This window comes from Epinephelus moara, chromosome 20 (genome assembly GCF_006386435.1).
Source record: "Epinephelus moara isolate mb chromosome 20, YSFRI_EMoa_1.0, whole genome shotgun sequence".
In the NCBI taxonomy this organism is placed as follows: Eukaryota; Metazoa; Chordata; class Actinopteri; order Perciformes; family Serranidae; genus Epinephelus; species Epinephelus moara.
In genome coordinates this window covers 42,568,053-42,592,743 of record NC_065525.1, presented here as the reverse complement: position 1 = coordinate 42,592,743, position 24,691 = coordinate 42,568,053, and the positions used below count along the sequence as shown (strand labels likewise).

Genomic DNA, 24,691 nt, shown 5'->3' with positions numbered 1-24,691 from the left:
GCTAGTTGCTAACTTTTGGTGCTCACAGTGGATTCATTAGGCCTGGGTTAAGATAACTGATTCATCCGATTCAAATCGATCTGCATTTCAGTGACCAGATATCAATTCAGAAAATCCAAGATCGATTTTTTTTTTTTCTTTTTAAGATTATTTTTTGGGCTTTTTGCCTTTAATTGACAGGACAGTGTGAAATGGGGAGAGAGAGAGAGAGTGGGGGGATGACATGCAGCAAAGGGTTGCAAGCCGGAATCAAACCTGCGACTGCTGCAGCGAGGCATCGCCTCTGTACATGGGGCGCTGGCACTATCCACTACGCTACCAACGCCCCCAAGATCGATTTTTTAATATGCGCTTTTTTCGCACAGATGTGTGGAGCTTTAACCCCGTTAATCTTGTGTAGTAAATGGGCTGCGTTGCTAAATTATCAACGACTGTAGTATTGAGAAGCTCCGAAGTTACCGGCTCTTTGATCTGTGGCTGTTATGTTTTGGTGTCAGTTATTATTGTGCAGCAGCCTCTCCTCCTGCTGGCTGTGCGTCGGGGCTGCTGCGCCACTTTGATGCACACACAAACACGTAGCAGAGATGCTGCAGTGAAGACAGAGAAGTGACGACAGCTACGCTTGTTACTGTAAATGCAATAAAACCTCCTTGAGGAAAAAGTCCATACCTTATTAATACATCTGTTAAGCTACATGGAAACATGTAGAAAAGTGATATTTCAATCAAAAGCAAATTGTTACTAATAAGCTCAAACAACAACAAATAATCCTTTTTTTTAAAACAAAAACAGAGCCTGACTGCATCTGGAAACGACACTGACGACAATGAGCACGGTGAGACTGAAACTAAACAGTAAAGTTGCAGCCAGAAATCCAAAATGATGAGGTGGAAGTTGCTGAATCATTTAATGGAGCGAAAGAGTTTAGTGAGTGGTGATAATAATCTGTTTGTCACAACAAGCGACTCCTTCCATATACCCACAGTCAGTTGATCTAGTGAAAAATATGGATTAAAGCAGCTTCAAACAAATAATAACAGGGCTCGAAATTGCGACCTCATCTGTGCGACCTCAAAATATAATTGGGAGCACTGGTGCGAGTGTAAATAACTCTTCTGGTGCGACAATTTTTCCCCCCCGAGTCGAATGTCTCATTCACAAGTTTTTTCCCCCTCAAGTTTAGTAGGTTACATTGATAAAGTTCCCAGGCTTCTCTCCACCTCGTGAGCCGACAGTGACCAATCAAACGTGAGCTTGACCTTTAATGCTGATTTTGCTGATTTGGTTATTAACCTCAAATCACTCCGCGACCGCGGCACTTCTGTCACTCAGAACTAACTAGAAGCCGAAGCTAATTCATGCCGGAGAAGAGAAAATGAAGAGGACGCTGAAAGACTTTTTTAATGGCTATTGTTTCTCCGCTAGTTGCTCTCATGGAGGAGCAGGTCAGGGAAGCGACCAAGCCGGGAATCACAGCCATGCAACTCAGAGTCCACAGTGAGGAGGAAATCCGCAAAGCCGGCAACACTGTTTCCCAGACATCATCACAGCTCATCTCCGCTGCACACTGCACTTGCTTGCTGGTCTGTTTACAGTGGCGTTGTGCTAGCCTACGTCACACGTTTCGTTTACTCTGATTGGTTTTCCGTCTTCCTAATTGTGTGATGGGGCACTTTGAGTGCCTTACATTTTGATGATACTGATGATGACAGTCGTCATCAGTATCATCATCATCTAAGGTTTCTCTTTCATGCAGTGGTGTTCAGTGCTTCAGTGGTGTTTTTCTAAAAATGTCTTCAACTGAAAAGTTAATGATAATTGTACTATACACATACAATGTAATGTATACAGTATAATGTCAACTTTTTGTTGCAATAAAAAAAAATTAAAGTACAAAAGTTCATTTCAAGCCCTGAATAACAAGTAGTAAACATGTGACCACATGTGACGCAGCATCCTGCTGGCTGGTATGTCACCTTGCTGTGACCTTGCTGTGACTCTTTAATTGCAGTGGCCCCTCTCAGACTAATCAGTGCTTTGATGTTTTACAATCCAATAAGGCCGAGCGAACATGCATCACTCTGCCAAGTTTCATTAAAGTCCCATCACACACACTCGTCACCCATCACTCAGGAGACTTACGCTCTGCCCTCCATCCACAGAGAAGGAGATGTCGCTGAGGACGGAGCGACCAGCCTCCGTGTATTTGACAGTGAGGCCCCGGACGTCCATCTGGCCACGGTTGGGCCAGCAGTCCTTGGCGTGTGGGTTGTCGATGACGAGGTCGGAGCCTCCTTTACCAGATTTCCCTGGCAGTGGCTCCTCTGGTGGCATGTCAATGAACTTGAACACCCGATCCACCGAACGCATCTGAGAGGCAGAGAAAGAAGGAGCGTGAGGAGAGCTGCTGGAAGTGTAAATACAGTTCATCTATGTTCTTTGTTGAGTTGTTAAGGCAGACATTTCCAAAACATTTTCTAAGCCTGTCTGGTAACCAGCCACAATATGGCTCTTATATATTTTCCTGTATTTCCTATTTATTTTCTAACCATAGTCCACCACTGCTCCTGGTGTTCACTGGTAGAATCAATCACAATTCCATTATTGTGATTAAGAAAAGTAAATATATTCAAATATTTTTTGTTTTTGTTTTCCAATAAATTAAGCTGAAGAAACCACTTCAAAACTATTGGAATTTCTAAAATATACATCCATATAAAGCTGACACAGGACTGTTTCTTGTTTGCTTATCACCAAAGTTGATATATTGGAGATTTTCTTACTCAAGCAATGTTTCAGGAACAGCAAACTAAACGTACTTGAGCTTGACTTCAGTAGATACACACCTCAGCAAGGATGTTAATCAGAGGGAGTCACTGTAATGAGATTTTTTTTTTACATTACAATATCAGTCACGCTGTGAAGAACACTGCCAGCTCCCCCAAACACACCAGCACCATCGTGTGAGGGTGTTGGTGTGTGTACTGAACAAAACGTCCTGTGCTGTGATAAGCTCTGTCAGCTCCACTAACCAAAACGTGAGGAGAAAACCGCCGCTGGACGGCAACAAACTGGTTCAAAGGTGTCTCACATGGTCTTTATAAATAACACTAACTGCTGAGGTACCTGCAGGTCAGACTGTTCTTCCTCTGAACAAGGAGCAGTCAGGTCACATCAAATGTTGTTACACAGAGGAAAGGATTGTCCCTCCAAACCTTTGTGTCTTCTGTGGTTTCAGATCTGTTGCAGACCACCCACAAATGTAAGATCTCTAAATCACAGTTGTTCCAGAAGAATGGCTCTGTGACTAAAAGCAGAACGTCTGAGTTGTGTCTCAGTACATTACGTGTGTTTGGCAGATCCTGGTCTGAAGGGACTGATAATAAGTGCATTCAAACTTCATACAAACAAAAGCTGGATGTCATCAATAACTGGAAGTGCATCCGCCCCAAACAACTTTAAAAGCAAGTTCAGTGCCAAAGAACCAACGCTCAGACTTTTTAAAAATGTTTTGTGACTACACTGTGGTGTCATCTTGTTTACTGTGTGATTCAGGTGATCATTAAAGGGTCACCTGAGGGGGTTCCCAGGTTATTAATGTTTGGGTGCAGGTGGTAGCTCTGGCTGGCTCTGCTGTTGCTGCTGTAACTTCACTGCCCTACCTTTGGTTATGTTGGCTTAGTTCTGTCCTTTGCTCCGAAGCACCTCTAAAACACCTGCTCATACACGAGGAGGGATCCTGAGACTGCACTGTACTACAATGCAGTCTCCCTCCCCAGACGACTTATCACCCATTCACATCTGAACCCATCTAACCCCAACAACACACATGATGGCCAGGTGGTTCAACGACTCACATGTGACAACGACCCTGAAACTCAGAGCTCACGTGTGACCTCAAAGACTCTGTAAGGGTTCACACCCACACAGACTCCGCACCAGTCTGTTAGAACTGAAGAAGCTTCGTGTATGAGAGGTGAAACGTCTCAAGCAAGTCCAACTGCCTATGATTTAGCTCTTAAGATTACCTGCTCCTACATATTTCTACTTTACTCTGCACTTGAAATATTTAGCTCACTTTTTAATTTATTATAATTATAATAATAATTCTAATTTAATTAAGTCTTCCTTTTGTTGTAGCCATGTGAGCCAGGCTGTAACAGTGCTTTTAGGGAATGAGACATGGTCAGTAGGAATGGGCATGAGTACTCTAGTACTCGTTTGGACGTCAGTGTTCACTCAGCATATAAGCCCTGTTCCCACCGAGCAGTGCAGTTCAGTTCAGCTTATTTCCTGTTCCCACAGTGAAAAGTTGTGGATGGTACCAACAGATCCGTTCCTTAGCGTCCCCATGTTTGGTCCCCCCTCTGTTGGGGTACCTAGCACACAGATCTGGTACTAAAAGGTGGAGCTGTGAACACTGCAGTCTGATTGGTCAGTAGAGGACGGTCACTCTGGTTTTATGTAACCTCTGTTCATACATCAGTAAACTACAACTATAAAATGAAAGAGAAAAAATAACTTCATTCACTGGGCCGACTGCCGGCAACTTTTAAGGTGGAACGTTAACTTGTAATGTTACTCAATGCATGAGTTGATGACGTGAATCCATCAGCACACCTTAAATTTCACTGTGACAACTTTGACCATCACTTTAGTTTTTATATGACACACACTTTTAGTAATGACTTTAAAAATATAGATTAATTTGGAGCGGATTATGTGAAGGTCATATATTCTAATCCTCACTTCCTGTGGGCTACAGCAACACTAAACCCCTGAGCTTGCCTGAGAAGGACTAAATGCACAAAGCTGCTATTTTTAAATATCCCATGGAGAGAGACTCTCACTGCAGCCTGTTCTGTTTTGTTCTGAAAATGTGGGCGTGCAGCCTCGTTCTGTGGACGATAAACCAGGTGCAGACTTCCATCTGTGTCACCGCTGATTTTTTTTTTTTTAATTCCTTTTAACTTATTTATTACTAGTCTTTTTAATGCACTGTGTAGCTGATGAGAAACAGTATTTTGTTTCTTTTTGTATGTAAATACTCAGGGAAATGACAAATAAAGTGAATCTGATGAGGAAATACAACGAGTGCTGGACGGAGCAGTGAGTGACAACAACCCCGCCCACATTTAAGAGAACTGTCTGAACAGACCGAGGGTCTAGGTACCATGTCTGAACGGTTACTGCTGGTTCCAAAGGTGCTGTACTGAAAGGGTTTGGAGGAAATGAGGCTATAGAGTACCTGCCGCCACCCCTCCCACATGTGAACATGACTTTAATTTTTTTCCCCACTATTTGAAATTGGTAAAATCTTATTTTATTGTAGAGCTGTGTGCAGTTTACTGCTTCGCTCAGCGCCTCCTCGCCCCGCTGTTGTTCTCTCTTTCTGTTTATCATGAGGTTACTACTGTGGTAACGTGACCTCTGTGTCTAACCTACATAACGTTAACAGCAGCAACAGGAAGATGGCGGATTTTTCTTGTTAACTTTCAATTGGTTTAACAGACAAACTGAAGCCTGGTTGTTCAGTAAATGAATTTCAAATTACACTTGTGTTCCACTGTCAATGGCATTTACTATGCCATATATAAATTATATATATATAATTTTTTGCAAGTACTCGAGAACTCTATAACCATCTACTGCAAGTACTCAAATATGTAATTTAATTAATATGCCCATCCCTAATGCTAAGAGCTTGCAAGGGCTGTTGAGATGCAGTCAATAAAGGTGGGTTTTCAGTCTGCAGCGAAGGACGAAGTGATGAAGCGACTCGTTCTACCACTGTAGGGTCAGAACTGAGGAGAGCTTGAACCAGGATGAGTGACCACAGGATCCTCAGGTTTGTGCGTGCGTGCAAACTTTAACAGGAAGTTGGTGTGATAAAGGGTGAAGCAGCGCGGTGAGGGAAAACTTTCGGGAGGTTGAACAACAGATGGGCAGAAACAAAAACGAACCCGGCCATTGGTTGTGTGGTATTTCAATGCAAGTCAGGTCTTAGTATGATACAAACGATGAGCGGTGTGTGTGTGTGTGTGAACCACATACCAGTCCATCCACAGTGATGCTAGTGATGACAGCCCATTGGAAAGTCCCCAGAATAAGCATGGCCAGGGCCACGATGATGCCAATCTCCCCTGGTTTGTCCTCTGTGGAGTGCACACACACACACACGAACACACACACAGTCATCAAAATCGTCCAATCAAAGCTGCCCTCTCTGATGTCAGGGTAGGCACTCAGGTACTTTGGCTCTTGCTCTATTGGAAATAATGAGCTGTGAAATGACCCTTTAATCTGCTCTCAACATAAACACAGGCTATGACGCAACAACACGTGTTTGCATGTGTGTGTGTGCACTTGTGTTTCCCATTCATTTAATTGAACATACACAAGTGCTTCCTTTTGTACATGACATTTTATCCGTCGGCATTCCGACACTTTTGATCAGTTTTCACAGACCAACTGTTTGTTATGATCCTGATATCTGAGTCTGCACACTGTGGCACACAGATAAGACCGAGGCTTCTTCACTCGATAGGCCTGGTGGAAATAATAAGGTGTTAACTAACCCGCTAACTTACTGGAATTTCAAGATGTTCCCTCCTCCTTCTGATATTTATGTGTACAAACTGCTGCTGTTTGTCTCCTAGGATAGTTCGGATTTTTTGAGGTGGGCTTGTATGAGGTACTTATCTACGGTCAGTCTGTGCGTTTACATAAAATCAGAGAAAATGAGCATGCTCCACAGTTTCCGCCCCGGGCTTTGACCCTCAAGTCCAATAGCATTAAATGTGTAAGAGAAGAAGAAGCCGGTAACAACATGGAGAAATCTACATCCAGAGCTGTGACTTTTTGGACAGACCAAATGTACAGAGCTGTAAAGTTGTCCACCATGGTACCAGTTAGCAGCTAGCTAACCGTAGCTAACTTGTTTGTCCATTGTTTGGTCTGTGATGTAATAGGTCAACAGGAAAAAGGTCCAATACTAACAAGCTGAAAGGGGGCATATCTCCACCTATCGTAGAGGAGTCGCACATACTTGGATGGATGGATTCCCCTCCCGTGCTTGTATACTGGGACAAGGACAGTAGTCCAAAAAAAATGGCCTTGTCGAGCTGTAACTGCAGCATGGTGAGAGGTTAAACCACTGGAGGTCAGCAAAGACAAGACTGTACCCTAACTGGATCTTATCAGCCTGCGAAATGCCTGTTACCTGTGGTAATAACTCTCATAGAAAGATAGATATGGGTCACTAGGGGCCTGCTACACCTATTGGTAGGTTCAGAAGGCTGTTATCAGCACATTCAATAGCCATTGCCAGTTTGTCAGGTTTCACTTTCCCAAGGTCTAGGTACCAAATGACATGGTTAAGTCTGGAAAAATTTCATGGTTGGGCATTCGTATTGGTTTCACATGGAACTCGAACCTCTGTCTCCTAGATTAAAGTTGCAGGAGTCATAAGCCTTCTCCCAGTCCACAAAGCACATGTAGACTGGATATGAACACTCCCACAACTCTTTGTGCTCTTTAATCGGAAAGCACCTTCTGGCAGAAAGTTTAATTTCATGGCTGTATAACAGCCTTCTCAACCTAACAGACAGTGTGGTGGGCATCTACTAACCTATATCTATGATGCATTACACCACTGAGAATGGCCATCTGAAAACAGGCAAGTCAAATTTAGGGGTTATTCAGTCTTAAAAGGAAGGATTATGAAATCCATTATAGGCTGAGAAAAGTCCTCAATTCCTCAGACTTCCTTCAAAACTTATTGTGTAAACCAAAACAATACAGTGGTCAGGGAGTTAAACAAGTCTGTTCCTGAAATCTATCCTCGATCTGTACAAGCAACCCTTCATCTCGTCACTCACGGTTGGTTCCCACGGCGATGAAGGCAGCGGCGGTGAAGAACAGGACGAAGATCATGTCACAGCGGAAGAGGAACCAACGCAGCGTGCACAAGTAGTGGAACCAGGCGGATGTGTGAGTATTGAGCGCTTTATGGAAGAGCATCTCGAAGTAGGTCTGACGCCCAAATGCCCGAATCGTCCACAAACCCTTCAATGAAATGATGAGGTGGGAGAAGATGGGGCTGCGAGCTGCAGGAGAGGAGAAGAGGAGACAACTGGTTTTAACTACATACAGTTTAAAAGTTTATTGTTTTGTAAGCTGCTTATCAAACATTCACTCAGTTGGTCTGATCAATAAAGCAACTGGAGTGAAGTGAGGAAGAATGAGTGAGTAAAACTGGCTCGGATTAAAGCTAATAGAGAGAGGGCTGGAATTAAGCAGATTTCAATCTGATGCGACTGCAGGCTAACCAGTGTCAGACGGAAACAAAGGACAGTAGCCCAAACAAACAGAAAATGTTACCACCTGTCGTGAACACTAGATGTGTTCACTAGATCCTACTGACGCAAGGATCAATCTTAAAAATTACAATGTAGTATCGAGAGTATATTTTGGCATCGATCCGCCTACCCCTAATCCTGGTACATGTAGGCAATGCCGGCACGCCTTCACAAGCAAGAGAACTCAGCTTTCTGGGTCAATATAGCACGCACTGAGGAAATATTGCTTCAACTGATGACACTGACCATCAGCACTGATCAGACATCCACATAAGAAAGTGTTCAATGGCGAGAAGAAGTTGCTTTTGAAGAAACATAAAAATCAGTGTAGGGCTCAGTGAGCAGAGAAGATGACTATAAACTGTCAGGGTAGAAAACCGCCTCCCACTGGAGCCAAATAAACCTCTGAGTGACTAACACACATAACATTTCCACAGTGTCTTGTCTGACATGCTACACGAGAGCGACACCAGGATGGGGTTGGAGGAAATCCCAGCTCGGCTCATCTCTCTGACCCCGACGTGCTCTCAGCGGCTCCGGAAAAGACCTCGCCGTCATCACCGAAACGAACATTCACTAAGAGAATCGAGAGCAGAGCGAGGAAGTCCAAAACACACACAGTCCAGTGACCTGTTTTTTTATCCTCTGGCTGTACAGAGCTGCACCGCCCTGCTGGCTGCCAAACCTCTCAACTTTTAGATCATTGTTCTGTGCTCTGATCTATGTCATCGTACAGTATTGTAAATCTTTATAGTATGTAGTTATTGCAGTTATGTACTGAGGTCTCACTCACAGGAACAAGAACGAAGAACAGTTTTCATTGGGTATTCTTTCATCTAAAATTAACAGTCACCATGTAAACTGTTGACATCGTGCTCTCTGGGTTATTCAAAGTGACAGAGACTGTTTCTAGAAACAAAGTTGTTGCTATTGATTTTCTTTTTTAATATAATTTGTAAAGGCACTACAAATACGATAAACGAGTTTCCATCTGTCCATTTTAAAGGGTTTGAGGCAGAGATGAATATCTCCAAATCTTAACCAATAAAATCCGACTACTCTATCTGTTTGGTTGATTACTACCAAAGGTTAGTCAGAAAATGTGCTTTCCTCACTGCTGACATCTTTTTGGGGGGTAAATTATGGAAGGATAACACATTGACTTGAAAAAAAACTGCTGCTTGGTATTAGGAATTAACAAAAGCAGATGTTGTTAACATACTGTAGAAACTACTCGTAATTCAGAGACAATAACTTGGTTAATTCAGAACTAGAATTCCGCCCCGCAGTTGTATGCCTCTGCGCACCAGTTAAGGGCATGCTGACCTTTGACCACAAAATTCTAATCAATTTATTCTTCAGTCCAAATGGACGTTTGTGTCAAAGTTAAAGAAATTCCCTTGAGGTGTTCTTGAGATATCGCTTTCGCAAGAATTAGAAAGAATGACAAAGATTCAAGGTCACACTGACCTTGACCTTTGACCACCAAAAACTAATCAGTTCATCATTGAATACAAGTGGACATTTGTGCCAAATTTGAAGAAATTCTCTTGGGAAGTTCTTGAGATATCGTGATCACAAGGATGGGACGGTGCACCTACAGGCAACCCCAAAGCGTAATGCCTTCAGCCACGAAAAATGGTCAATGCAGCTTCCACGTCACCTTTCTCATCATTTCCAAAACATCACTAAACTTAGCTTTTCTGCAACACACCTATTATGACAAGACTCTCACTTTGGGAGAAGGTCTAGTAGTTATAGAGACTGTCCTGCAAACGTACACCCACATGCATAAACAACTGTCTTATGTGTAAAAGCTTTTAGCAATGTGTTCATTCTTTTCACATGGAGACCAACTTCTGTTATAACTGGAGGATAACGGTTATTTTATTCGTCCTGCCTCACTTCCTTTCACTGTCCCTGCCCCTCGGAGGCAGCCCATCCATCCTCTCCTTTAACCCTTCCTCTGTCGTGTTTTTGTTCTTCAGCCCACCAGCTCTGCTGCCAGTTATGATGACTGTGGCGTCTGACTCCCCGAGTCTCACTTCCTCTGTTGGCTCTATTGGTTGGTCTCTTCTCTGCCTGTTTTTATCCTTCCTAACTCTCACTCTCATGATGATGTCAAATCAAAGAGAAATACAAACCTTTGTATCTTCAGGGGTAAATTCTCTCAGAGGTAAGCATTCAGAACACATTTTTAAGCAACAGAAGCAGATGACCTAATCCATGTTTGGAAATTAAGAAAACACTTGCTACATTTAATTAAATGTTTTAATCCAGCCAGTTTTTAAATTCTGTTTTGATTCACTATGTGCAAATGAATATTTTTCTTTAGTATGAGAAGGTCAGTCTCCTTCCTCTACTCTCCACCTGATGTGTCCTTCTTGGTACTTGTTATATCTCTTATCAAAGACCAAATGGAGTCACTGCACTTTTCTTATAACAACGTAATGTCTCACACTCAAATTTCCTCCCCCACTCTCACCTTCAGCCTCCAGTTGCTTGAGCTGCTGTCCAGTTCGTAAAAAGTACTTTCTGAGGATAACGAAGAGGAAAGCCAACGGGATGGCAGCGATGAAGATGTAAGGTCGCATGATGGACACAGTGAAGATGGCACCCGTAACAATCAACGTGAGCTGGTGTTAGAGGGGAAAAAAGAGAAAAATGATCAAACCTATGGCGGTCAGACTGTCAAACTAGGTAGCACAGATCAAAGATGAATCAAGATTCTGTTACTGCATTGCCTATTTCTGCCTCACACGTCTGCAGAAACACATCTCAGTATACTGTTTAGCTGTAAATGAGGAAGGTTGGGATCTGGTCGCCATGTTTAAAACAGTCGAGCCAAAACAAGGCACCTGCTGGACGGAGAATATGTTCTCATTTTACAACTGCACAGTCACTAAAATATGTTTCTGAAAACATCTGAGGTGAGAAATCAACAGTGCAGCAACAGAATATTGATTCATATTTGATCAGCTCTGCCCAGTTTGAGTTAGTCAGTCAGTTAACAAGCAGTGACTGACATGATAGACAGCTGCGTTAGAACCACCACTGCTTCATGCATGAATCACTGAATGACTTGCAGCCTAAATCTACAGGGCACTTTCATTGTGTTCAATTCAATTTTCATTTTGACTCTTTTAATTCCTTACATCCACTGAAGCATGTGCAATATCTCATTTTCTTTGTCCCCAGAGTTTTCAAAGAAGTTGGACCAAGGTTGTTCCGGCGCAAAGCTCCATCTGACTGGAATAATCTTCCTCTTTTCTTGAGATCTGTTACCTCTTTCCACTGCATCAGGACTTCTTTATAATAATATTTCAAAACAACTTGTTCATATTTTTAAAATGTCGTATTGAAAACCAGAGGTGGAAAGTAACTAATTACATTTACTCACGTTACTGTAATTGAGTAGTTTTTTTAATGTAATTTGTAATTTTTTCAGTAGTTTTTAAAATCTGTAATTTTACTTTTACTTAAGTAAATTTTGACTGAAGTATTGTACTTTGCTACATTTGAAATCACATCGCCAAATAATATAACTGTAGTTTCTAAAGAGCTAAGACAAAAAAACTAAAAATAAACATATTTCAGCAGTGGAGCACCACTGCTGCTAGTTGCACATAGGGGAAACACTGTTGCTCAATGGATTTGTTCTGTTTTGGAATACACAGTATTCTTCCAAATTAGGTTAGTGTATTTTAATATTCAGAATTTCGCTTCCACAAGCTCTCTCTTTCTTGACCATGTTTGCATCCCTGAGAATAATGCCCAACAACGTTGCTCAAAAAGTTGCTCTGTGTATCATCAGTCTAACAGTTGTGTTGGTGATTCAAAATGAATGAGGGCTGCACAATATTAGACAAAACTGACAATGCGACAACGATTTTGTATACTGCGATATGTATTGCAATATACAGTGTATTGCAATAACTTGAATAGCTCTAGTTGGAAAGAAGTCATCATTTGGGATTTGGAAAGGCTGTATTTGCATGAAATATACATTTTACAATCAAACTGTCATGGAAATTGAGAACTTCACAACCTAAAGTATTAACCAGCAAAATAATATGGCATATTGCCTTTGACTAATATTAAGATGAACTTATACTGCGAGTCTCACGATGTGACTATTGCACAAGGACGCATGGTGATGCTCTAATGATATTGTGCAGCCCTAAATTTAATTGAATTCTATGGTTCATCATAGAAAAATAACCAGTTTTTGGATTGGATTTATGACCCCTGGACCATTTTTGCACTGCATAGGAGTGACCCCCATCAAGTTGTTGGAAGTAACTAACAGCCGGGCTCCACCGGCTGCAAACTTAAGCGTCACGTCAGCGTAGTGTCGCAGCGTATTCATTTGGGCTCCACTGACTGCGTACGGAAGCGACACATAGAGAAGCCAGCGGGGTTGTTTACCCTTTGCGGAGCTGAGAGGCTGCATGTAGGCTGCATGAAATGTTAAAGCATTTTCCACCTAAGTTATTACATATATTTGAGTTATCTACAAGTTTACTGTACTGTTTGTCATCTACTCGCTTTCAAATGTCCGCCACAGACATTTACACAATGTCACGGATAAACATGGGTAAATGCATGAAAGAAAATCATCACATATCACCTCTGATAATGGTTTATTCATTTAAAAACACATTGTGCTCGTTTAGCACACTATTTCATGTAGTTTTTATCTGCTGGAGGGTCGCGTAGGGGGGCGTAGCGCGACAAAAATAGAAGAGCCGCGTAAAATAGAGTTTTGTCGCGCCGCTCCCGTTGCCGGTGGAGCCGCTGTAACTGATTAACAGTGGGGTGAGCTGCTACGGGACTCGCGCTGCAGACGTGTCACGCCGCTGACGTGCCCGGTGGAACCCAGCCGTAAGTAACTTCTACTTTAAGTACATTTTAAACAAACTACTTTTTACTTTTACTTGAGTAGATTTTTAGATGGGTAGCTTTACTTGTACTTAGTAGATTTTCATCAAAGTAAAGGTACTTTTACTTGAGTAGAATTTTTCAGTACCTCTTCCACCTCTGCTGAAAACTGCGATGTAACTATTTGAGGTCACAGTATCCAATTCCAACAGCTGAGGGCGGGGGGATGAGTGGGAGATGGTCAGCGAGATGTCTGTATCTGTGTATTTGTAGTGTGTGTTTTTTATGTAATGCAGTTTTGTCTGTGTGTTTTTGTTTTGTATTTGTGGCTGAGGACACCCTTGAAAATGAGATGCTACATCTCAAGGGGCTGCCCTTTCAATAAACTCAAATTCAATACATGTTTAAGGAGTGCACAACTTAATCTCAGTAAAGAAAAATAACTACTTGATGTGTTTTCTTTCACTACAACCTGAGTGAACATCAGTGCAACATTTGAAAGATCAAGGAAATTTTATAACTGATGTGGAGTTTGCATTATATTTCCTGGACAGGTAAGTACCTTTCAATTTCCCTGCACCCCTTTTGTTTTTGCACTATATGTATTATTTTATCTTGCACAGTATGTACAGTAGTACAGTGCTGGAGGAGGCAGATATGTTGAGTTTGTGACAAAATAAAACCTTGAAACTTGAAAACATTTTGTGACATCACCCACTGTGTTGGGTTGTGTTAAATACCTGTATGAGGTCAAACAGCACCAGAGGCAGCATGTCGTCTATAGTGGCCATGTCCTTGGTGAACCTGTTCATGATCCGGCCTGGAAGAGGACAAACAAGAAAATCAGTGAATGACCATATCAGTACATGTACCACAACACTCCCGACATGTGACATTTCAATCACACAAAATTATAAACTGAGAAAATCACCTGTCTTCATGGTGTTGAGCACGGCCATGGGAGCTCGCAGCACGGCGCTAAGCATCTGTTCATGCAGTCTTTTGGACACAGTGAGTAACGTGTGCACTAATGGGAGACCCCTGAAGAATCCCAAGGCCAGCACACTCTCCGACGTGGCCACAAAGATGTAGATGATGTAGTAGGCGCTTGTCGGTGTGACGATGACTGCCAGGTGGGTGGGGGGCGACGAGGTGTTGGGGTGCTGCTCGTCGATGTAGTTTGGTGATGCCGGGTTGGCGCCGTCCCTCCAGATCTCACTGTAGGAACAGAGCAAAGGACTGAGAATGAAACATGGACTGAAAACAGACACAATCTAAACTGTAGCCCCGTCAGTCAGGAGACAAATCAGTTTGTGCCATTACTGCTCTTAAGTACTTAACACAACAGTGGCAATGAGGAGGAATGACTGATAAATGTTTGCATGATATGCAAAAATCTTTTGAGTGTACGATACGTTATACATCGAACACTGGATTAGAGCTGTAATGATCAGACAATTGCTAACTATTTTGATCATCAAGTAATCGTTTTGTCAGAATTACCGCCCTGCGGTTGCATGACTCCGCCCCCCAGTCCAGTGTCTCTGACAGTCTCCATCCATGTCAGTGAAAACATGGATGCTTCACACACAGATCTATACAATCAGCACAATTTCAAGATCAGAGTCATCAATTCAGTATCTGACCAAATGTCTCCCCTTCTGTTCCTGAGATATGACTTCATTATTTTATCCTGTTAGACATTTGTGTCAAGTGTTGTCATAATTAGCATATGAATTCTTTACTTGTGGCAAAGACATATTTTGTAAGGTCAAACTGACCTTGACCGTCGACCTTCAACTACAAAATGCTAATAAGTTTTTTCTTCAGTCCAAGTGGACATTTGTGTCAATTTAAAGAATTTCCCTTAAGGTGTTCTTGAGATATCGCTTTCACAAGGAGACAGATGCAAGGTCACACTGAACTCATTCCAATCAGTTCACTGTTGAATCCAAGTGAACATTTGTGCCAAATTCGAAGAAATTCTCTCAAGGTGTTCTTAAGATATCGCGTAAGAATGAGACAGTCAGAGTGACCTTGACCTATGACCACCAAAATCTAATCAGTTCATCCATCATCGTTTGTGCAGGTGTGAACACAGCAATCACACTCAGGTGTGCACCAAAACAACCGGACCGAGACCTTCTTGAAGAGGTGGTCTCGGTCCGGTTACAAATGAACTCTGGTGCGGTTGGTTTGTGGTGAGAAGGTGTTCCGACCTGGATGTGAAGCAACTGCAGTCACATGACACATTGTTTGGGTTAAACATGAGCATGTTACAGTCCTGGAGGATTATTAATGTGCACCTCCTCCTGTACTGCCTTAATATGCACATTCAGCACATCCAATGCATCAAAACATTGTTTTCTAGTTGGAGCCGCGCCTCGTTTTCAAACTGTATGGTTTGACTAAAATGAACAATGACAGCAATATAGTCCACGATGAGCAGCGCTAAAATCAACCTGCGTAGTTGTCCCTCCATTGTGACATTAGAAAGTGTCACATTTATCTTGCAAGTGTACTCTTCTTCAACGTTTGCTTTACTTCCTGGATTTTTCCCACATGGAAATTCTGACCAATCAAGAGCAGCTTTCTCACACAAGGCATTTGATCTGGTCCGCTTGTAAATGCTGTCGTGAGAACACGAACCAACTCTAGGCAATTATACAACTTTGGAACAACATGAGTCCCTGATTCAGACCAAAGGAGACGACTCTAGTGCTGACAGCACCCTTAGTCTCAGATTCTTAAGCAACATAAAACATGACACTTACTCAGTAATGAGGAAAATGCCAAGGACTGATCCAGCAACCTGTTAGTGGAAAGAAAAAAAGCAAATATAAGAATCTAATTAAATTTACACGTAAAAACAACTTAAATATGGTAGTAATTTTACCTCAAGGGCGAAGACTACGACGATAAAAATTAAGACGTAGACTAAGCTCCTGTTGGTGGTGATGTAGCGTAGGTAAGTGCTCCATGAGGTAGTTTCAAAGATGTTGTCACGTTCGTCTGCAAAACATTGCTGTGAAGAAAGAGAATTGACCTTTCACCGGACAGACCACGCTACATATGCAGGAAAACTTTAATCTGAGACAAAAACAAGTGATTTTTTTTTGGACATTCGAACGATCATGAAAATGAGCGTGAAGAAAACAGTTTGATTCTTCCAGAAGTCTAAACATAAAAAAAGCTCTACCTCCATGTCTTCTTCATCCACTTCCTCACAAATGTCATACACGCTGTCCTTGGACAGGCGGCGGGCATAAATGTCCAGCTCGGTCGCCAGGTCGCACTGCGGTGTGATGGACAGCTTTTTCCTGAAGGAGGACTGCATCTGCTCTCTGCGCTCCTGGCCCTGAGAGTTGGTGATGAACGCTAGGACAGACTGGCGCCGCTGCCCGTTGAGGTGCTGCAACCCATGATGGTACAAGTTCCCCCTGGGGAGCACTTCCTCTACTTGATCATCCTCCGGTACTACTGAGAATTTCCTCTCAGAAAGTTCACGAGCCCCGTCCTCTATCGTTGCGGACTGGGGAGCATTTGCAGTCTGTTGGGAGTTCCCGATGAAGGAGAACTTGCGAGCGGCTGCCAAGGGACTGAGGATGAGGGACTGTTTGCGTTTTTCTGGGTAGCTATCACCTCCAGGATGGCCTTGGGATCCAGAGATGACTATGGGAGGCGGCGGCTGGCGGAATGACTGGCGAAGTGTCTCTGGGCCTCGGAAGCCAGCGGTTTCATCGATGGAGACCCTGCGGAGAGTTTCTGTGAGGATGGAGCTGCGTCGCTCTGCGTTGATGTTGTCATAAGCCTGCATGCCGAGGAGGAGGGAGCTGAAGTCAGGGCGCTGGGCCTGCAGCTCGAAGAAGGTACCGTAGAAGTAGCAGTCTCCGTTGTGCAGTAGAAGGATTTTGTCGGCTCTTTTTAGATGATCCAACTTGCTGGTGACTACAATGCGTGCCTTGGAGGCCATAAGTTTACACACACACCTGTGTGGTGATACAGAAAATAAAGACTGTAAAATATCAGATGTCACAATGGTTAAACCAAACCTGACCGTTAGGCTGTTTATATAACACACAAGAAAAGACAGGGTGAGATATCAAGTCTTGAAAGAATAACCAGCACTCAAAATTAACAAGCTCCTGGGTGTGTTTATACCCATAACTATGTTCAAGCTTTCCCTACATAACCAAAATGTTTTTACCAGATTTCCCCTCTGAACAACTGCCAAAGTCCACATTTCATCAAAGGATTATTCCATTTTGCTCAACTCCCATTTCCTGAGAAGGATTCAGTGTGATGAAGCAGCCGTAACTCACCACAAGTCAACCCCAGTGTGTGTCTGAGACAATAAGAGACAACCTTGACCTTGAACTTAAAACTTTAAGCTCAACCACCCCCACCTCCGCCACATGAAAGACTCTCTGTTGGGATACACACTTCTCAAAGATCTCTTTCTCTGTCACGATGTCCAGGTGGGTGAAAGGTGCGTCTAGCAGGTAGAGGTCTGCATCTTTATACACAGCCCTGAGAGAGAAAACACACACACACACACACACACACACACACACACACATACACACACACACACACACACACACAGTGAGTCAGAGAGAAACAGAAAGGTAAAGAAATGTGGACGCATGAGATACAAAAATACAAATACTGACAAAACATTTTGTATTTTTTGTATAGTATTTTTCAACATGGACCTTATTTTCACGTTTTGGGGAAATGAAAATGTTTTAAAAATTGGCCGGTGTTAAGCAACAGGTGCTGCTACAAAGTCCCGTCTTTATGCTTCCTTTGAATTTTAACACAAAACCAAACAACGAAGCATCAGTTTGCTCCAATGTGTGATTTCAGACAGCATGCCAGCAACACGGAAGCAAAAGAAGCATGACAGGTGTGACATGTAACACAACAGTGTCTGCCTTTAGTGCTACATAAAACATATGTGTTGGCAGTGCTTTATAAACAATAACAATGGCATTAACATGGCAATAACAATCATTTACTGTCCGTTATATGGTGGCTGATCTTGTCCTCTGCCCAGAGGGTAAGAAGCTTCAAGACCTCATTGTTTTCCCAAATGACCCTTCGCTAAGCCCCGCCCCCCTTAGTTACTGTTGCCACGTCCGTCAAGCTTTCGCTCCTAGCATAAGAAATATGGAGTTTTCAACGATATCAATGAGAGATATTCCAAAGAAAATAACATCAAATTTCTGGAAAAACTGTTTGGAGATATCAGAGAGAAGCCGACAGAAAGGTCTTCAATATGCATGTGAGAGCTACATTCACAATATCATCTGCTGGCGGAGTATAAATCACGATAACATTAAAATAGAGGGAAAAGCTCACCAGTCGCAATGCAAGCGTCAGGCACCCCACGTCTTGACACTTCACGTGAAGGACAATGAATGTTCTTGTACAGCAGGGTAAGTCAATATATGGTTTAAATTTAAGTTAATGTTGAGTTATGTTCCCTCCTTGGGGCAGACAAAGGGAGCTAATAGAAGCTAATATGCCAAAGTGGCTAATATGCCGGACCTCTCGGTTGCTATACACGGTTGCTAACGTAGGATTGGACAGTGACTGATTAAGGGAGAGGCTTAGCGAAGGGTCAATTTGCAGACATTTTCGGCCGCTGTTCTTTATTTAGTTAGCTGCTAACTGCTATCAGCTGCTGTTAAAATGTCTTAATGGTGGGTCGCACGCATAACACGTCGTCAAAACGTCACACCCGTCCTGTCAATGGTCCTGTCCTGCTGCCTGTCCCTTTTACACAAGATGTAGTTACAGCACTGTTACTACCTTTGCTGCCGCCTTAAAGGAGAGACAACTCTGTACCTGGATTCTGCGATTGTACCTATTATACAAAATGGAGAGGCGTGAAACTCCCACCTTGAAGAGGCAGTGTAAAAGGGGCTGGGGCTGCAGCTAGCAGAGTCAAAACAGATTTAAATGTAACCACTCTGGGCACGATCACATCATCGATTCACATCCACTAACAGTGTTTGTTTTTGCCACTGACAGGCTCAGAGTTTAACCAGAAACAGCCCTGAAATCACCGTCACCAAACACGCCAGACTCCATTTAGATAAACTGTATGTATAGTATGTATAGTGCCAGTATATATATTTCAACCAATCCAGAACTGGCGACTGCTGGAACAATTAAAAGGTAAACCAAGACAATTTTTGTAAATTTTGTTTTGTTTCTGTTGACTTCGAATAAAGTGTGTTTTATTATAATAAAATGATTTAAAAAAGGATCTTACTCTTTCACAAAAAGGTCTGCCTTTGCAGAAGATCCTTTCCATAATATTGTCAGACACTCAGAATAACAATCTGAGCCTGTCAGTGACAATAACACACACTTTTATTAGACATAAATCGAGGGTACAAACATGCCTTGAATGGTTACACTGCAGCCTGTCTCACCCAGTACTGGACCAGTTTCACAAACTGTTGATTCCATTAGTCACTAAGACACAAAAACATGGGGAAACAGGGTCCAAGTTAAAAAATACTGAAGTTACCCTTTAAGGTGAGAGAAACAGAGAATATTGTGACGACAGAAAGAGAGACTTTATATCAAATGGTGTAAATGAGGAAGTCTGGTCCCTGTGGATAAATCAATTCCAGCGAATGTTTACAGTGATGGCGGGAGCCCAAAAAAACAATGAGTGGCTGCAAATTGATGCAAGGACACTAAGCCAATAAATAATGCATGGGAATACTGTCTGAGTGTCTGACTGCTGTAACCTACACACAGATTTAATGGAGTAATAAAGCTCTAGCAGAGCCGTAGAAAGCACTCATCATTAAAATGTGAGGCCATAAAACACAACAGTTAGTGCAGGCAGACAAACACACAGATGAGAATGATCAGTGATGGTTATCAGCTGCAGCAGGTTATGATTATGTACAGCAGAGGCTCGAATCTTTACACTGTTGGGAACCAAGCCAAATACATCAAATCCTAAAATACATGTAAGCCAATAAAAACATCGACTAAATGATTTTTACAAAGAGTGGAACCTCTTACCCTGGAAGTGTTAGTTATGATATTGATAACGGTGATTATTTTATGGCCCTGAAATTGATGTTTTGAATTATTTATTGCAAACTGCAGTGTGTATGCAGACCTCTAATGCTGATAAAGGTTGCAGGAGTGAATATGTGTTGGTTTTCAAATGAACACTAGAATTACCGCCCAGCGGTTGTATGACTCCGCCCACCAGTCCAGTGTCTCTGACATTCTCCATCCATGTGTGTGAAAACATGGATGCTTCAGAAGATCTATACAATCAGCACAGTTTCAAGATTAGAGTCACCAATTCAGTATCTGACCAAATGTCTCCCCTTCTGTTCCTGAGATATGATGTTAAAACATGATGATGTCAGAGTGAAACTGACCTTTGACCTTTTGACCTTCATTATTTTATCCTGTTAGACATTTGTGTAAGTTTCATCATAATTAGCATATGAATTCTTTATTTGTGGCAAAGACATAATTTGTAAGGTCACAATGACCTTGACTGTCGACCCTCAACCACAAAATTATGCTAATCATTTTTTTCTTCAGTCCAAGTGGACATTTATGTCAATTTAAAGAAAGTCCCCTAAGGTCTTCTTGAGATATCGCATTCACAAGAATGAGACAGGCATGGTCACAGTGACCTTGACCTATTACCACCTAAATCTAATCACTCTAATGTTTGTGCCAAATCAGAGGAAATTCTTTTAAGCTGTTCTTAAGAAATGGCGTTCACAAGAATGAGATGGATGCAAGGTCACAGCGACCTTGATCTTTGACCCTTGACCACCAAAATCGAATCAATTCATTGTTGAGTCCAAGTGAACGTTTGTGCCAAATTACAGAAATTCCCTCAAGGAGTTCTTGAGAAATTGTGTTCACAAGAATGAAAAAAAAGTCACAGTGACCTTTGACCACCAACATCTGATCAGCTCATTGTTGAATCCAAGTTGACATTTGTGCCAAATTTGAAAAAAAATCCCTTGAGACGTTCTTGAGATATCACGATGTGTTCACGAGGTTGAGACATACGTACAACTCAAAGACATAATGCCTCCGGCCACAGCTATCGCTGGTGCGGTGGCATAACAATACTTTTGGTATCATCTGTCAGTTATTTTCTGTGAGGCGCTCACTTTGATCCATCTCATGTGCAGCAGCTGATATTTTGGCCATTTCCTACAAAGGGAGTTGAATTCCCATTTCTCATTAAACAATAATATACCACAGATTCTAGTAAACAAATGGACAATCTCTTAAAAAAAGCCACACAAAACAACTCGCTATGTGCTATATTTACCTCTTATGAGCACGTCATTAATAAGAAGTGTGACTCAAATCCTCAATTATGTTCTATTTTTGTCAAATGTGAAACAACAAAACGAAAGGTTTGACAAAGCAAAGAGCAAAATTAAAAATAGTCAGCAGAGGTGGCCTGCACTGACAGTTACAAGGGAATGAATGAGGCGTTCTGACAGATGCTCAGGTGTGAGAGGAAGTACCTGGCCAGTCCAAGACGAGCCCTTTGACCGCCACTGAGGGTCACCCCTCCTTCAACGAGGAGCGTCTTGTCTTTTTCAGGCAGCAGAGCAAAGTCCTGGCAAAGAGAGGAAAGGAAGAGGTCAGCAGGTCAGACACAGACATATGGTCACTTTTTAGAGAACAGTAAGAGGAATGACGTGATACCACAGAGCATGGCGAAGAGGTGCAAACATATTAGGACACTGAGGACAGTCAAACAATTCACTTTAAGGGACAATTTATCCCTGAATGAAAAATACCATTTTCCCTCTTATTTGTAGTGTGATTTATCAGTCTACAACATTTTGGTGTGAGTTTCTGAGCGTTGAAGATATCTGCTGTAGAGATGTCTGCCTTCTCTCAATACAATGGAACTAGATGCAGGCCAGCCATTATGAAATTCGGGCAGGTGGAAAACATTTTCAAAAGTGGGCCCCTCATCCAAACCCAATAATTAACTGCCCTCCAGTGAATGAGTAGAGAAAAGTAAAATCAAACATTAGCTGAGGAAATTACTGCAAGGTATTAAGTCATGAGATAAAATCAGGAGTGAACAAATATTTTTTTCTTCATTTATTCATTCAATCTTGAGGCTATTTTAATCAAATATTGGTCAAACTGTGGGCAGAACTGAAACAGCATAAAGAGTGTATGGCTGTCAACTCGCAGTTTTCCAGTCATACCCATTTTATGCAATTCCAAGACTGTTTAGGAACCCAAGAATGCAGAAATATTTAAATACACCATGTTGAAAAATGGCAATATTCCCTTTTCCCTCGCCAAACTTTAGCCCAACTTTGGAGCAATATTTGGCCCTCTTGCCAACAAGATAGCTAGCTAACATTACAGTCGGCATTAATGTTTACATCTCACGACATCATTAGCATGAGTCTCTCTCTATTTGTCCTTCTGCATGGTGATGCGGTTGGTGGGTGTAGTTGGGTAGAAAGAAAATAGTTCCTACATGAAACTGCTCACAACAAGGTCTGTGGATTATCTTCAGTAACCGGGTCATGATTTCTGGAAAGAGACTTTGATGTTGAGTTTTTCAAATGTATTTTTGGGCACTTTTAGCACCACAAGCTGAGTGTCATCTAGTTCCATTATGGTGGAGAGAAGGCAGACATCTCTACGGCCGATATCTCCAACACTCTGCAACTCACACCCGAAAATCTAGATTGATAAACAGCACTACAGGTAAGAGGAAATGTGTATTTTTGATTCTGGGGCGAACTCTCCTTTAAAGAAATATCTCACGTCCACCTCTTTGAAATAGACCTCCACATGCTTTGCTATGATTGTGTCAAAGTAAAACTGATTCCTTTCAGTTTCTCTTTCTACAGTGTGACTGACGTATTTAAATTTTACCAGGTAGTTGAACATGTTTTGAAGTGTCCCCTTCACACTGTGTGAAGGCCCGATGACCTTTCACAATGCCCTTGTGCACTTTCATAATTAGCTTCTTTTTTTAGGGTGCAGAAAATGGCCCTATATGAATGATTTTGGGAATGTGGTGACTGGGGGATTTCCAGTATGTTCTGAGGGAGGAAATGCAAAATATTTTGACTGGAAAAACACATCAGGGGCAGACATGAAACAGCACAAGATTTTAGCACCATGCAGTCAACGCAAAATACTGGTTTCACTCAGAATAATGCAGGGTAGAAAATGAAATGGAATAGAAAAAACTAATATATGAAAATATAGTAATAATAATAATAATAATAATAATAATAATGGTAATAATAATAATAATAATAATAAAATCAATCCTTTTTTGTATGGAAAGTTGCTGTTTCAAATAAATTAATTTGAATTAAATTCAATTTTAATATTCCTAATTTAGTCTTTATTTATTGATATGCGTGAGCAAGGTATCTCTTATTGTGTTACTACTGTTTACTGTATATACAACATAGTGTGCCAAGTCCTGAACATGACTATTACCTGGTAATCAGAGTAATTTGTGTTCATATGACCACAGATTTATTGTCACAGTTCAAAGCACAGAAAGCACAAACCACAGATGAGACAGGCACATGGATGATGTCACAGGTTGAGACATATGGTGCGTTCGGTGGTAATTGATCATGGAAACAGACGTCCAAACCAATAACAATGAAGTGACAGCACAAGTTTATCATCGTTAAAGCGTCCTACCTTTTTACCATCAGCTTCCGCTGTCCTGACAGGAGCGCATAGGGGACCAAGTTAACAGGTTGTTTAACAGCTTGTAAAATGAGGAGGCATAGTAAAAAGACATGTTGTGTGTCTCACTGTGAACAAAAAGCACCTGCCGGTTGGGTCGACTAGCTCGAGGCTGGAGAGGCAAAGCATGAGTTTACAGTGGGAAGACCACCCACGGCAGTCTGTCTGGTGCTTCAGGGAGCAACAATGGTGAGGAGTTACAGTCAGAAGCCCTCTAAACGCCTCGTCTCCGTCTGAGGAGATCTGCTCTAGTTGTCACTTCTGTCTGTCAGGGTTGCCTTGGGGATTTTTCCTGTGTCTGTTTCTCTCTTAAGTAATTTCTAACCTCTTGAAGTGCTTGACGACGCAATTCACAGAGAATCAGTGAAGGATTGGTACTTTTAACAGTTATAGATAATGACGACGAAGTCCCAGTGTCCTCAAATGTGATGACAAGAAAGACCCAATGTCCTTCAACGAGCTGATGAAAAATTACAAATGTCTGCAAATGAGTACTTTCTAATCAACAACTTCTCAGCTTGTTACTGTTGCTACAACTGGTCTAAAATGTCTACAAACGAGGACAACAGGTCTAAGTTGAGCAGAATGAAGTATAAGGTCCAGTAAACCCAAAATGTGATGCCCTCTTAAGAGGACACAGGGTCTCTAATGTCACGAAAGCACAAACACGCCAATAA

At 42.0% G+C, this 24,691-nt stretch overlaps 1 protein-coding gene across 1 annotated transcript in view; it reads right to left on the bottom strand.

Moving 5' to 3' along the window:
* The window catches only part of cftr (CF transmembrane conductance regulator), a 63,041-nt gene that overhangs the window by 8,484 nt on the left and 29,866 nt on the right, over positions 1-24,691 (bottom strand). The window contains exons 12-22 of the mRNA XM_050072840.1: positions 21,788-21,882; positions 17,685-17,771; positions 16,441-17,230; positions 16,138-16,266; positions 16,016-16,053; positions 14,173-14,459; positions 13,982-14,061; positions 10,846-10,996; positions 7,881-8,108; positions 6,055-6,155; positions 2,143-2,370 (exon numbers count right to left, since the gene is read on the bottom strand). Of these exons, the coding sequence (XP_049928797.1) occupies positions 2,143-2,370; positions 6,055-6,155; positions 7,881-8,108; positions 10,846-10,996; positions 13,982-14,061; positions 14,173-14,459; positions 16,016-16,053; positions 16,138-16,266; positions 16,441-17,230; positions 17,685-17,771; positions 21,788-21,882 (2,214 nt within the window). The remainder of the gene's footprint in view (positions 1-2,142; positions 2,371-6,054; positions 6,156-7,880; positions 8,109-10,845; positions 10,997-13,981; positions 14,062-14,172; positions 14,460-16,015; positions 16,054-16,137; positions 16,267-16,440; positions 17,231-17,684; positions 17,772-21,787; positions 21,883-24,691) is intronic.